Source organism: Varanus komodoensis, unplaced genomic scaffold (assembly GCF_004798865.1).
Source record: "Varanus komodoensis strain SLA01 unplaced genomic scaffold, ASM479886v1 scaffold4, whole genome shotgun sequence".
In the NCBI taxonomy this organism is placed as follows: domain Eukaryota; kingdom Metazoa; phylum Chordata; class Lepidosauria; order Squamata; family Varanidae; genus Varanus; species Varanus komodoensis.
The window spans coordinates 48,726,569-48,742,099 of record NW_025335941.1 but is presented as its reverse complement, the minus strand read 5'-3'; the positions used below and the strand labels follow the sequence as shown (position 1 = coordinate 48,742,099).

At 38.5% G+C, this 15,531-nt stretch overlaps 2 protein-coding genes across 3 annotated transcripts in view; both read right to left on the bottom strand.

Moving 5' to 3' along the window:
• The window catches only part of LOC123029094 (gap junction beta-6 protein-like), a 52,989-nt gene extending 48,023 nt beyond the window's left edge, over positions 1–4,966 (bottom strand). The window contains exon 1 of the mRNA XM_044441673.1: positions 4,905–4,966. Within this exon, the coding sequence (XP_044297608.1) occupies positions 4,905–4,909 (5 nt within the window). The 5' untranslated portion in view covers positions 4,910–4,966. The remainder of the gene's footprint in view (positions 1–4,904) is intronic.
• Positions 4,895–15,531, bottom strand: part of CRYL1 (crystallin lambda 1) — a 58,453-nt gene continuing 47,816 nt past the window's right edge. Inside the window, exons 7-8 of one of the 2 annotated variants that reach the window (XM_044441671.1) lie at positions 13,605–13,711; positions 4,895–5,025 (exon numbers count right to left, since the gene is read on the bottom strand). In XM_044441671.1, the coding sequence (XP_044297606.1) occupies positions 4,951–5,025; positions 13,605–13,711 (182 nt within the window). In that variant the 3' untranslated portion in view covers positions 4,895–4,950. Of the gene's footprint in view, positions 5,026–7,387; positions 9,970–13,604; positions 13,712–15,531 lie in introns of those variants that run through there. The other variant, XM_044441670.1, reaches the window with a different exon arrangement.

The following is a 15,531-nucleotide window of genomic DNA, read 5'->3' as shown; positions in this document are numbered from 1 at the left end:
GACCTCTCTGGGGAGCGCATTCCATAACTTAGGCACCACCGCTGAGAAAGCCCTCCTCCGAGTAACCACCCTCCTAACTTCTTCCATGGAGGGCTCCCAGAGAAGGGCCTCTCCCGCTGATCTCAGGGGGCGGCTGGGCATATAAGGATGTAAGCGCTCCTTCAGGTAACCCATTATTCAAGGGAGAAAATGTCTGATACTTTGTGCTTTAGATGAGCAAGACAGAAAGAACCACAGACTGAGTTTGGTCATGTGATTTTGAAAGGAAAGGGAAGTCCGTTAAATTGTCCCTATATGCTAGCACCCCTGGAAGTTAAAAATGAACTTCCACAGTTACAGTCTGTTCCATGACAGACTGTTAGTGCCATTACTGGGTTTGTAAGGAGGGCATAATATACAAGAGCCCAGGGAACTTCTTCACACCTTGAATTTTGTGCACATGCACTGTATCCTTATGGCCTTTGTGTTTGTGTTCATGGGTTTATATTTGAATGCATCTTTCCTAAGGCAGGATGAGATTAGACAACACATGGCGTGTATTTCACGTTTCTTGTTTTTGTTCTGTTTTTAAAATCAATATTAGATCCCCATTAAACCCTTCCCTTAGCTATCATCATACATATTGGAATAACTTTGACTATTTTGATTACTGAGACTAGGTCCTAGTCATGCCATAAGCTGGCATGATAACCTCAGCTGTCCTTAACAGCTGGAAGACTTTCTTCTGTTTTTGGAATGTAACACCCATGAGCTGGGGACGGGGTGGTGGTGCAGAAACAAAATTGGAATGCGAAGACTTTGAGCTGGAATTATCTGAAATCTTTGAGGGGGATATTTGGGGAGGTTGCAACAACTGTTCTTGGAAATCTGTTCTGAAGTCAGTGTCTATGCTACATGAGTTTCATAAACTTGATTATAAGGAACAATACACAGAAGAAATGATTGAACTTTTAAGAAACACAGGCTAATTATTAACAACAAAATCTCTATGCCCATACATGCAATCTTCAAAGCAACAGTGCAGTCGTATTATCCAAGCAATTCACTTAACTTTGTTGGCAATACTGGTAAGGCACATTGCCTGTGTACAGAGTCAAGGAAAACAGATACAATGCCCGTATTTTCTCACACCTTGCAAAATGCAAGCAGTCAGTTTTACATCTCCTACATACGGCTGCTACTGTCAGCCCACCAGCATTTTCTCAAAGGCTCATTTGCAGTTGCTCTCTAATCTTTTATAGTCAAAATCTAATGAAACTTCATGAGAGCTGGTTCATGACAATATAATAAATGATCAGGTTCAGATAATGAATGTGATCTCATTTTGCATACCGTTCTTGTTGTTGGACTCAGGGGATCCAGATCTTGGCATATTTGGCCCAATTAAGCATGACAAGGGTGAGAGATGGAAAAAGAACTGTATTTTATTCCCAAGAATAAATTTGATTTACAGCAAAAGGGCCATTGACCCAGAAGGGAGAGGGCAGTCCCTTTTCATACCCTGGATGACCAGGTTGCGATGGCAGACACCCACTGGATTGAAATTCCTGCTGCAAGTGCCAATTAAATTCAGGTGGATCCTGCCCTTACCTGTGAGGATGGGTCACCTCAAGGCTGGGCTGAGGGCGTTTGGTGGGAGAGTGCTCATTCCCTGGCCATTGGTGATCCTCCGTTGTTGCATAGATGCTTGGGACATGACTAGTCAGCTCCTGCCTAATGCCTGCCAGCCAGATATGCCCTACATTGTCTTACACATTGACATGTACTCTCCATTTTTCCATGTTGTGCAGATTATTTTTATCATGTCCAGTATCATATATCATATGCTGATGCATCTGAATATCTGTCTATTTGATGCCACAGTGTGAATGCATGCAAAATGCACATGACTACATGACAAGGCAAGGGACAAAAGAACAGAACAGAAGGGTGCAGGACCATGTTGGGGTGCTGCCACATTTAATACTTACCACATTTAATACCACTAATACTTACCAGTAATGAATGTTGTTTAAAACCCAGGATGGTACTAGAAAATCCCTACTGTTCTAAAACAATAAGTTGTATGTGTAGGGGAAGTGGTTTTCAAAAACTGGCATATTATTTATTCCATTTATATACTTGGATAGTTGGATCTTTGTAAACAACCATTGGACTAATTTGCCAAAAGGTCGAATTTCTGCTTACAGGTAGAAATGTAATTGAAAAGATAGCCTCCTTTGTATTTACAAGGAACATTTGTGTAGGAAAACAACTACCACAGTCCTGGCAAGCTAATCTGTTGACTGTTTTTACAACTTTCTTTTTACTTCTCCTTTTCATTATAAATATGTTTTGATCTAATTCCATTAGACTGTAGAGCCTAAACAAACAAACAGTCTTCTGATTTTGTTTTCTGATTCCCTATCACAGCTAGTGTTCTCTTTTGAGTGGTTTTCTTATTCAAGCTTACTGCCCATTCAAGCAAAAGTGTTTAGCAAGGTTTGAGAAGTTTAGCAAGCCAGCCACAGGCTTACAAGGATCCTATAATACAGCAGCTTGGATCCAGTGGTGCTGTTTGCCAGCAGAAGGGAAGCTGTGGGTAGAACAAGATTTCCCCTCTCCCTGCAGCACTCTGCCTGCTCCTGAAATCTGCACTAGGAGCATGTTTGGGGCCACCTGGGGAGCTGCAGGTAGAGGAGAGAACAAAGAAGCCCCATTGTGAAAGTTCTCTTCTGTTTCAAGCCCATTTATTTATTCATTTATATCACTTTTTGCCTGCGAGGGACCCAAAATGGTTTACATGATCCTCCTCCTCTCCAATTTATCTTCACAGCATCCCTGTGAGGTAATTTAGTCACTGACTACACAAAGAATCTGGGTCTCCAGAGTCCAGTGCTCTAATCAGTGTGCTATACTGCCTTTCCCAGAAATCCCATGCCAGCAATTACACATGCATAAGTACTACTGCACACTTTAGCTGAGCAACACCAAAGGAAATGAACCCCTACAATCACTGAAGACTGGTTTATCTAGTGCCACACATATAAAGAGCAGCATAGTGGTCAAGGTCAGTTTTTAAAAATCAGTTCTTCGCACCTATTGCAAAACAATTTTATCCCTTCAGAATTGTGCACAAAGAGCAGCAATAAAAGAAAGAAACTGTTCTTTCTTTGAGTCTTTCTTGTGAAAACTGCTCAAAATGGTAAGGTGTCTGATTTAGTCCTGCATTATTATAAAACCAACTCTTCCCTTTTGCAATGGTAGAACATGTTCAGGCAGGAATTTCAAGGTAATTTAGGAAGAAATAACTGAATGATTAGCAGGCCATTAAGTTGGCAATCAAGGAACACTATAATTCCAGGTTCTCTTTGAAGTTAAGGAGGAAAATTACCAACCTGGGACTAACTTGACAGTGGAAAATTTTCTAATGTTGGGCTGTTTGGGAGGGGGCCTTTAACAGGCTGTTTCCAGTTATGATCATGTCTCCCACAATTTGCAAGTTGTAGTGGGAAGATCTCATTGGTATGGATGGGAAAGTCATTTCAACAATGGAAGATTCAACTGGAACCTGAAACAGAGTATTGCTATCTAGAGAGTTCTTCAACTCACCTATGTCCTCTGTCAGGGTACTTGATTCTGTATACAAACCTGGAGATCAGGCAGTCAGCATATCATGTTCACTGAATGGGTTCAATCTTCATCAGACTGGTTTTGAACTTGCTACCCCACCTACCCACCATGTGTACACACACCAACACAAAAGCACTTCAGGTTTTCTCTTCCTAAAGTTTTTTTCTGGACTTCTGTAAATGTTGTAGCTTTCTCAAGCCTGTTGGAAGTTTCCACTTGTGTACAGGTTGTACCATCTTGCTCACCCAAGAATTTACACTCAGAAAATAAGTTCACTATCAATATATGGGGGGAATTATTTCAAGGGATGAAAATAAGAAAGGGAAAATAAAAGTATTGTTAGACTAAAATGGAGGAAAGACAGAATATTAATGGGATGGATAGAAATAAAAGTTTGTTGTATTATTGGTGAAAGGCAGTTTCCAAATCCAGAAACCTGAAACTTGAGATGCAGGAATGAATTCAGGAATATATTACAGGATTTGAAAGACCAAGCAGGGCAGAATGCTATAAAGTCCAAGTAAAAAAATGGCTGGTGCACCTTCAGCCTTGTCAGGATTACATTTCTGCAGGCTCACTCTCATGGTTCGGTACTGATGCTGAGAATGCAAAATGAAAATGAGAGATAATAATGATGTGATGAAATTTGTGATACTGATGGAATTAAGGATGGAACGCTGCCTTCTTCCTCAGAGCATTGATTTTAATTAGCATGGATTTTGTTTAAAAAGCAGCTCAAAATCATCTTATTGAAAGCAGTCAGGGAACAAAATAGTAGTTTCACTAGAATAACAGGACTAGAGAGCTTTCATTCTGAAGCTTTGGGAAACATCCTTTTTCCCCGGTGTCAAAAGAATTTCACCTTTTCATTCCAGTTTTGATGTTTTGCTATACCATTGGATGCCCCTGCAAAAAAATGTTCAGTTGTACTAGGCACAGGAAACCTGTTCTCACCATTAGAATATGCACCTTTACTAGCTTTAAGTGGTATTTCCCATGCAACAGGAGACTGGAAGATGAATGAACATGAATGAAGTGGAAAGTCACACTGGTGACTGGTACATCCTCATCTCTTATGGTTGTCAATTATTATATCAATAGATGTCACCATGGAAGCTCACAGTAAGACCTGCTGTGCCTCTCTTAAACTACGCAGAACAAAGCAACCATATCTTGACTTCTAAAACTTGAACCTCATCAGCACAATTCTACTGAAGAATGTAAGTCAGTTTGGTTTCATCTTGGAGAAAACTTCCATTTATTGATTCATGTTCAAAGCCATTAAGTCCTACCTCATAGGTGATCTCCTCTCTGCACTTCAGATTCTGGGTGGGGGTCTCAGAAGACACAACTTCGTCCTCTTCTCAAAGGGATAGAGCAGCTGTAATCACGCTTCTCCTCCCAGGGCTCTGTCTAATGAGAAAAGGAGGAAGCCGTAATGGTAATCCCCTGTGAATGCAATGCTTATCACCTACTATCAGAGACTGCACCCACAAGGGATTATGTGAAAATCCCCCAGACGCCATGTTGGTCTGCTGGAAGAAGAGAGCCGCCCCGAGGCTTCGGCGAATGGGGCAGCATAGAAATGTTTTAATAAATAAATAAAATAAATAAAATAAGAATTGATGGTCATTTAACAGGTTCAAGTTGATTTAACTAGCTGCAAAACAAACCTGATACTGACCCATTTATAGGGTGTGTCAAAGAATTATATGATATCCAAAGAATAGCTAGATTACTTTTCTGCTCTGTTCCTTACACAAAATGTCTTAGTTCCACATGGTAATTTGTGGAACAATTTAATAAAAGGCCATTCAATAAGTGGGCCATTTGAATGAGTTTAAGACAGTAAAATTCCCAATAATCCCAATACATAGATATGTAGTCCTCAAATAGACCTTTTTAATATTATAAAAAGTTCCTACAGCCAAAATTAATCAAGTAATTGGAATTCTAGTCAGGCTTGGATTGATTTTTTATCATGATTGCAATGTTCAACCACTCTTCCACTCCCATGATTTGTAACATTTGTTTATTTTTGACATTTCTTTGCCACTCCCTGCTCCAAGTGGAGTCTCTGGGTGGCTTACAACACTTAAAATTGCAGGATCCTTAAAACAGTAAAGCTAGTAAAAACAATTGAATTACATAAAGAAAAATAAATAGGTCATTACAGTGAAACCACCAAATCCACTGAGGGGACAACCATAAGATAATACAATGTTACAGACATTAAAATCAGTTGTTAAAATTTAATTGTTATAATTTATTGTTAAAAAGCCTAGAAAAGAGGAATGTTAGTCAAGTTGAATCTTAGAAAAAGGACTAAATATAAGTATAAACCTGTAACTAGAAAGGAAAATCTCAATATACCAGTATATACACCTTTTTATTCAAATGTTATTTTAATTGTTAATATTATTTATTTATTTATTGGCCGGGGTGACTTAATTTATACTGTTAAATTACATTGTTTTATATGTTGTTATTTATTTATGTTTGTGAGCCGCCCCGAGGCTTCGGCGAATGGGGCGGCATAGACGTTCCCTAAATAAATAAATAAATAAATAAATAAATATCCTCTTACAATGGTTTGAGGACCTGTTGATGTTTATGCAGAAATACTAGAGGTTTTTTGTCAACCTTTTGTAGAAGAGTCCCAATCTCTGCAGCAATAGTTTCAGCATAATCACTGTCATATCCCAATGGCATCCTGGAGTACTTCCTTCTACTACTATTTAGTAACAATAGCAAAAAGGAGGGTAGAGGGCCACATGATATAGGACGACAATGACGGTCACCCAGCTTTCAGAAAAAAGAGAGAAAATCAAATCTCTGAATGGGCCAAGGACTGATTTTGAAGCATGTGTAACACCTGAATACATTAGAAATCCAACAGAACTCACTGCAAGGCACAGTGTGTGGAACTGGCTGATAAGCTGGAAGAACCATGCATGTGTCTATTGAAGCAGCTCTATTTTGGTGTAAAATCGTACTGGATGGATCATTTTGCTAATGGCATAAACATACTTGATAAGGTATGTCAGGTGCAAGCCATACAGAAGAGCCAAAACTGCTGACCCATCTATTATATATTATGTATAATGTTTATGACTAAGTGGCTGGTTGGTTGTAATGTCCATTTACTTTGTTTTGAAGAACATTCCAAGCTGACAAAGCCATCCTATCAAACATTACTGGATGTGCAAGTCTAACATTTGGTTAAACCTCTTCATAGGGAAAGCACTTTGTGCAGTCTGAAGGACATGGCCATTTCTAATATTGTATATTTACAATGTAAACCAAGGCAGCATTAGCACTTAGCACTTAGTTTCCACTGCTTCATCAAGGATATCTTTTAAAAAATTTTGCTGGTGTACTCTGTTCCAGCTGACAGCATTTGCTCATCAGCCTCCAAAACCTATTAGAACTCCAAAGTATATTTGACTTAATTTTTTTAGAATCACAGATTTGTTCAAAATATGAAGAATCAGTATAATTAGCTGACTATAGATAACTTTTAAAAAATAAAAACTTAAGAACTGGGTTGTCTGAAAGGGCCTGATGTGTTATAAACTCAGATACATTTACAATGAGCTGCAAAAATCTAGCTTGTCAAATCCACATAGATACCAGCACCTTCCGATAATCCATTTCCACACAGGTACTAACACTGCATAACACTGCATAATCTGAGCTGCATTGCCAGATTCTCCTGTAGGTTAGCTGAAGTTCAATTTCAAATATTGTCATCAAAGCATCACACAAACATGTATTTGTCATTACAGTTGTTTATTGACAAGTAAAACACAAATATATTCCCCTGTATAAGACAGTTTCAGTGATTCCAGAACAAAAGCAAGCATAAAAGAACAAAATGAGCTTTTCAAATGTGGCTTTCACATTTAACAAAATGAAAGTAATGTCACTGCAATGATCTCAAAGGAGCATTTTAAGTCCACCATGATGCAGTTCTCTTTCAAAGAAATTTGCTAACTTTTAAAACTCATGCTGTTTTTACCATAATATTATAACCAATCTGTTACTGTAATTACAGCCTACAAAGTAGTTGCATTTCAGATTCATATTTATGCAGCACGGACAGTACTCCTGATATAGATTTGTTTTTAAAATGTATATGTTGTTTTTTAGCCACAGGGCCCCTAAAGCACCATGCAATCATTAATAAAATCAGAACTTCATCTTTAAAAAAGGCAGCACAATGCACACCATCAGAAAAAGCCCAATATAACCATTTATATAGGACAGTGATAAGGCTTATCCAGCTTGAAGGCTTATCTCAACAGGATCTGCACTGATCCACAAAATGCCTCCAAGAAGGAGAAGTCTAGGCTGGTCACCAATTGGAGGAAAATGGGCTGGGCATTACAGTATCTTGTACCCAGTAAGCACACTTCAGATGAAAGAGGAGTATGGAGCACAGGAGCTCCCCTGTTGAGCTTTCTCCTGTGTCAATAATTCTCTTAAAACATCATATACAACACTTAAGACATGGAGGGAATCACAGAAAAACTCTGCTTGTTGGATAAATCTAATGTAGCAAGTAGCCTCCAGCAGTACCAGCTATACTCCCCAATGTTATAGATTATGCAACAGAACTTCTGCTTTTAGCTGCAGAGATCAATAGTTCATTCCCCAGTCTGTGGTCTATAAACATTAGCTTTGGGACTTGCCTGGCAGACTAAGTCTTCTTCCAGACAAATTGATCTCACAAAAAGTTAGCTGCTACCATCCATTGTGATTAACACATGAAGGTCATCTGTTTCTCCACACAAACTTTTTTTAGTTTGTTTTCATGGAGATTGGCAGTGGGAATTCTTTTAATTACAGTACTCTGTGAGGCTCTCTCAGGCTATAGGGTTAGGGTTTTTCTCCAGGATTTCTCCCCCCCTCCTTTGTCTGTCAAATTATTGCAATAGTGAGAGAAATCAGAGATGCAGACATGGTTCACATGTAACCAGGGGATGGGTTGTTGCTCTGTGTGAACAAACCATGGGTTCTTTTTCTGGGTTCTTCATAACGGTATTCTTCAGACACAAATCCCACTGATTGTAATCAGATTTGCTCCCAAATATGCACACTTAAGATTGCTGACAAAAGCCCTAAAATTACTAAGGCTTTAGCCACTTTCAACATTAGCTGTAGCCATATTAATAATAATTGAGTTTATAGGATCTGTATTTCTGACAATTGAGATAAACTTTTGATAGCTACAACGTTTATAACCAGTGGAACTGCCAAATGCTTTTTCTTTTGAAATCTTAATCTACTAGACATTTACTCACAGTATAGAACTCCATGGTATGTAGTGTTTGTTTGTGCTTAATTTTCTGCTACTTTTTGTATACTGAATATAGAGCTGTGGTCTATGGTCAATGTTTTGGGCTTCTCTACATGAGGAGTTTAACCTACTGCTTTACTGAGGTGTCTTATTCCATTTCCATTGTAGGATGAAAAATGCAAAATTTACATAATCTTCCCCTCTTCCCTTTGCATTGCTTTGCAGTAACATTTCTAAAACTGCAAGAATTACTAGAAGGTGTACATTTGATTTATCACTATATAACTCAAGACCTGAACAGAAGGGGCAGCAAGTTATTTGGTCAATAATTCAAGAACAACTGTTTGCTAAGATCTGAAGTTCCCTCACCACTGGAAGAATAACTGATGTAACCAAGTTAAAAGCTACATTCTTCTCCAGTCAGTAACTGTTCCTGGGTGGGTAAATGGCCACTACACACACACAGATATTTATAATAAACATTATCAGTACTCTCTATTAAATCATTATTAACATTTAAGGTGATACTGATAAGAAGACATCCAAGGGTCAACATCCCGAAATTACTCATTCTTGGGAATACTTGGGGGAGTGCAATTGTGCAGTTACTGGGTGCTGAAACACAGGATGTTGCTTAAAGTGAATTAAATCTTACATTCCCATAGCCCAAAGCAGTGAAGGCACAATCAGATATATCCCCAAGCATTCCCACTGAAACCCATACATCTGCCCCAAGGATTTTAAGACTGGTTTTAAATCATCTTTTCAGAACTAACTTCTGAGGATATTCAGATGAACAGACTGCAGCCTTAATTAGCTGACTATAGTTGCACAGATCTACTGGCCTCTTCTATTTGCATGTGTGTCTTCTATGATTAAGTTCTGCCTATATAAGGGTTGCACCCTGATGACTCCTGCCCTGTGATTTAAACATGATTCATCTCATCAGATTTAATTTCCTTTTTCAGTTTAGCTAAGCGCACCAGAAAGTCATCTCTCCAGCGTCTCCTAGCATTTAGGTGCTCTGGGTCAGCTGGGGTTTTTTCACACATTGCCTGAAAGAAAGGGAAAATTATAGATCAACAATAAAGAAATTAGAAATGCAAACACAGATCCCATTTCTATGGTATCCTTCCTCCAAAAAAAAAAGAAAAGAAAAGAAAAGAAAAAAGCAAGGGGTCCCAGCCAGCCATTCCCACAAACAAGGTATTCTGAGTTACATTTGTTGTTTTCTTTTTCAGCTGTAACTTGGCATTCTGCAGCTGCTGAGCAAGCTTCAGTTTTATTGAGCTGGTTTTGGTTTTGGGGGTATTTTGCCTTAAGATTAAAAAAAGGTACTTTTGCATACTTGGGATTCTTCAAGTATGCTGATCTTTTTGTCTAGTTTCTCAACCATTTTCTTTATGAGACATTCAATATGTGCTCATCAATCCCTACTCAAAATGTTTGTGTTCTTAGATAAAAGTGTGACCCTCCAGTTTTCCTTCTGGATCTAACCAGTACTCATGCTGATTTTTTAGAGCAGGGAAGACGTGGCATTTAATTGTGAAAATGAAAGAACATGCAATTTCCTCATGAGTATTTGGCTATTCCATAATACCACAGGGCATAACACAAAAGGCAATACTCCTTGTCTAGTGCCCGGAGTGCAATTCTGCAAAAAAACCAAAATATAGCAGATTAACACCCTTGCATGGAAAAGCTCTTGGTGTCCCTATCAGAGCTACAGTCCTGGTGCCTCTCACCACATAAATTTGCTATTAAAAAGAATCATTATTAAGGGACACCAAACATTAGTCAAACATTTACCTTGCCTGATCTTCTTTTCCTTCAATGCAAATACAGGTCAGTTTTCAACCATGTTTCACTTGATGGATACTCAAAGGATTTTTTTTTTCATAGCATGTGTACATTGAAAAAAATCCTTGTTGCATATATTTGGCTTATGCAGAGTTTCAAAATACTGAAGACTAAAGATACTCTGTGTGTGTTTTTTGAAAATGCAATAGGAAAAGTCAAGACCAAGAAGAAAAAATGTCAATTTTGCTATGCAGAGAAATTACTTTTTCCATATAACCATTTTATAACTAATAAAACTAATATGGACTCTGTAACAATAACTAATATGGAATCTAGACATCATCTTTCTAGATGCCACTATATTTATAAATTATATTGCTGGAAGGGTTAGACCACTGAGTCTGACCCATTTTCAGTGCAGAAATGCAATTCAAAGCAGCATTGATAGATGGCTATCCAGTCTCTGCTAGACTATCAAGAGGAATGGAAAGCCAACCACTACCCTAAGCAATTGATTCCACTGTCTCACTGCTCTGACCATTAGAAAACTTTTCCTACTGTTTAGTAGGAGTCTGCCTTCCTGTAGTTTAAGCCTGTAATTTTGTGTCATACAGTCTTGGATGACAGAATATATTGCATTGTGTGTATCAGCCCGTTAGGTACTTGAAAATTACCACCAAATCTCCTTCACTCTCCTCTTTTCCAGGTTAAACATGCCTGCTTTCTTCACTTTTTCCTCATGGGACTTAACTTACAGCTCCCTGATCATCACTGATCTTGTTTCAATGATCTAAGTCCTTCTTAAAGTGTATTGTCCACACCCTGCATTCTCCTCACTGCAACATTTTGCCACTGGAAAGGTATCATTCTTTTCCATTTAGCACATCTGATGTTATTGTAAGCACCGTGTGGAAGGTAGGCATGTGTACATGCCGGATGTATACTCAGTGTACCAGTGACATCACTAATAATGAACAACACAGAACCTTTTGCAGGCTTGTACAAATCACCCTGTAGGTTTTTAAAAAAATGTTTTTGGTTGTTATTGCATATCCATGCTCTACTTAATGCAACGTTTTTGAAAGGCTCAACCTGCCCCCATCTCATCTAATTAAAAAAAACTTCCTTGCAAGCTGTGTCATCAAGTTTGTTTTCTTTACTTTTTTTCTTTTTGTTGCTGTTAACAGTAGCCTGACTGTTCCCTTTTACAGCAAGGCTACCTATCTCTATTACATGGAAACAGGATATCTCTGTACAAACGCTGGACAGGCTCTAGCATAAATATTGTGTGAAAGGCTTTTCTTTTTCATCTAGAAAGTTCTGTAAAAAGAAAGGTCTAAGGTAGCTTTTTAATTATTATCTTTAAAAAAACTCAGCCGGAACACAGTACCTAACTGTGCACTCTGCTTCCAGGACGGCCACATTTGCAACTAAGAGAGCCTTTTTGTGTCTTGAGCATCCCTTGAACCAGTCTTCCCCACCCCAGTACACTCCCAGGCCCAGTCATCATGACCATGGTGAAGGATAATGGGAGTTATAATCCAAAAGATCTGGGAGGATCTAAACTATAATGGAAGATAGAACCTTTTTATCTTGCCTCATTGCTCATCGAGGTCTACATAGTATCATTTCCATTATCTTTTTAAAGCTCCAAAATGGAGTCCAGGTCTAAGTCCTTTAGGCAGCGCAGTACCAGTTGAGCATTTTAAGTCCTCTTTTGTCTTTTACAGACATTCTCTTTCATTAGATACCATTTTATAAGGGTATCCTTAGGAGGAAAATTACAGGATGTTGTACGGCTATGGAATTAAGTCACTGCTTTTGTAAAGTACAGAGAACCTGGTGCCAGTGTGACAAAAACAGTAAGACAGGTTATTCTCAGAAGATTATACAAGAAGGCGGATAATGGGAAATGTTTAATTGGCCTGGAGTAGAAAAAATGAAGTGTTCTGAAATCACTAATGAAAACACATCCATAGCACATAGGAATTTCTGTCAAATCTACAAGAGAGCTTGTACCATAGAAGGACAGCTAGATGTCTGTTCAATTAATGAAGTGATCCAAATATATCATAGCTGAGCATTTCAGCCTATTTCTGCCCATTTTATTTATTTATTTATTTATTTATTTATTTATTTATATTTGTAGCTTTTATATGTACTGACCTTCACTAAGAAGTTCCAGGAGGGTAGTGAAATAAAAGTATAGTACCAGAGGACAAATTTCAAATAAAAACCTATCTTAAAACATTTTAACACTTAAATATTGGAAAAATGAAAAGGTTTTGGCCTGGTGCCAACATGAAAAAAGTGTTGGCGCCAGGCACACCTCTCTGGGAAGCATGTTTGATAACCAGGGAGCCACCACAGCAAAGGCCAGGTAGTCACTCTTCTGAACCTTCTATCTATATAAATAGATTCTGTACCAAAAACAAAATAACTGACCAATCAGACACGTACTCTGGTGCTTTTAAAATCAAGTTGTCATGATTCTGGGTGGAGCAATGCTAGCTTGTCCTTAATGCATGTGTGGCAAATGCAGTGATGGAAGATCCATGGCAGGTAAAAATCAACTTATTACACCTATAATGCATTATATATGGTACCCTTTAAGGATGCCACCTAAAGTGGTAGTAAGCTGCAAGGAACAGCTCTCTGAACTGTTTGCAACTCATTCGACTCAGCACTAAATTGACTGTTCTGATCTTAACATTTATGGATCTACATTATACTTCATTGTTCATTAAGCTTTCAAAAAAGGGATCAACTGATATGAAAGTTCTCATACTGCAAATAAATAAAGGTTGCAGCCAGAAAACAGTTACGATGAAAAATAATGTGTTTTGTCTGCTCTACCTGATGTCATGTCAACTCCCATATGTACACACACCTGATTGATTTTCTGTTCTGTTTCTCCTGCAAAATCTGGTATTGCCCCAAAACTTCTCAAGACACGTATCATGCCTTCACGGTATCTGTCACAATAGTTCAGCATTCCTGAAATAGATTGAAGACTTCTTGTTTTATTTTCCCAAACAGGAAAGCCTAAATATATAGAAAGACTCATAAAACACACTGAATTTCAAATTTTCAGAACTGAAATTTAATTGATAAGTCATCTGAAGTCCAACACTTCTGTCTGGAAACAGGATCTACTATAACAAATTAAAAAAAAAATCCAAGAGTATTTTCTCAGCAGTCTTAAATGAATGTTGTTCTATAATTTCATTTTTAAAAATTCCACCTTGCTTTCTTGCTAAAATATGTCCTCCAGGAAGGAAATTATTCATAGTGTTTACTATAAATCTATCTTCTTGTGGTTTAAAACCATGCAAATAAACTCACGTAATTTAATAACCTGCTAGGTTAGTATCTTCTGTGCATGCGTCCCTGCATGCACGCATGAGTGTGACTAATAACTATGTAATTATTTTGTGGAGATTTAAGGATCAGAAAAAAGGCAACTATTTTTTTTTTCAAATTATAAAAACTCTACTGAGTCATGCAGTTGTGATTCTTAAAGCACAATCCTAAATACATTTATACAGCAGAAGTATGTTACACTGCTTTATTAGGCTTGCACCCTAATGTAACCATATTACTCTAGCTGTCTGGACAATGGACTATTTGGAAATTTGGTATAAGTTAACACTGTTGGAACTAAAGAGTCTCTTGATGCGGGTGAAGGAGCAGAGCACAAAAGCTGGCTTGAAACTCAACATTAAGATCATGGCAACTGGTCCTATCACTTCCTGGCAAATAGATGGGGAAGAAATGGAGGTAGTGACAGATTTTATCTTCCTGGGCTCCAAGATCACCGTAGACGGGGACTGCAGCCAAGAAATTAAAAGACTCTTGCTCCTGAGGAGGAAAGCTATGGCAAATCTAGACAGCATACTAAAATGCAGGGACATCACCCTGCCAACAAAAGTGCGTATAGTCAAGGCTATGGTTTTCCCAGTTGCAATGTATGACTGTGAAAACTGAACCATAAGGAAGGCCGAGTGCCAAAGAATTGAGGCCTCTGAATTGTGGTGCTGCAGAAGACACCTGCAAGTCCGTTGGACTGCAAGGTGATCAAACCGGTCAGTCCTAGAGGAGATTAACCCTGACTGCTCTTTAGAAGGCCAGATACTCAAATACTTTGGCCACCTAATGAGAAGGAAGGACTCCCTGGAGAAGAGCCTAATGCTGGGAACAATAGATGGCAAAAGAAGAAGGGGACAGCAGAGGATGAGGTGGCTAGATGGAGTCACTGAAGCAGTTGGTGTGAGCTTAAGTGGACTCCGGGGGATGGTGGAGGACAGGAAGGCCTGGAGGAATGTTGTCCATGGGGTCGCAATGGGTCGGACATGACCTTACGACTAACAACAACACATGGGACATCATGTGGGTCACAAAGGTCAAGAAGAAAGGAATATAATCATGTCCATGAGACACATAAAAACCACAAAAAGATGACACATAATGAATGCAAGTATTGTGAGCCTTTTTCTAATTACAGGCAATATTCTATTTCTCCCTTCTTTCAGGTTGCTCTCAGGGTATTTTAGCTCAGGATACATTACTTAGCATTTGTTTGCACATGGATATTTGTCACTTAATTACAGCAACATCCAGTGATGACCTGGATGGGTGGGTGGCTGAAGGAGCTGCCACAGGCAGAATGCTTGCATCACTTCAGACACAAGGCATTTTCTGTGGAAACAGCTCATGTATTCAGCGGCTTGTTATCTATTCATTCAGTTGCTGTAATCTTCTCTAATGTAGTGTAAAGAAATCAAATGATGTACATGCATGAATTAGACCTACATCTG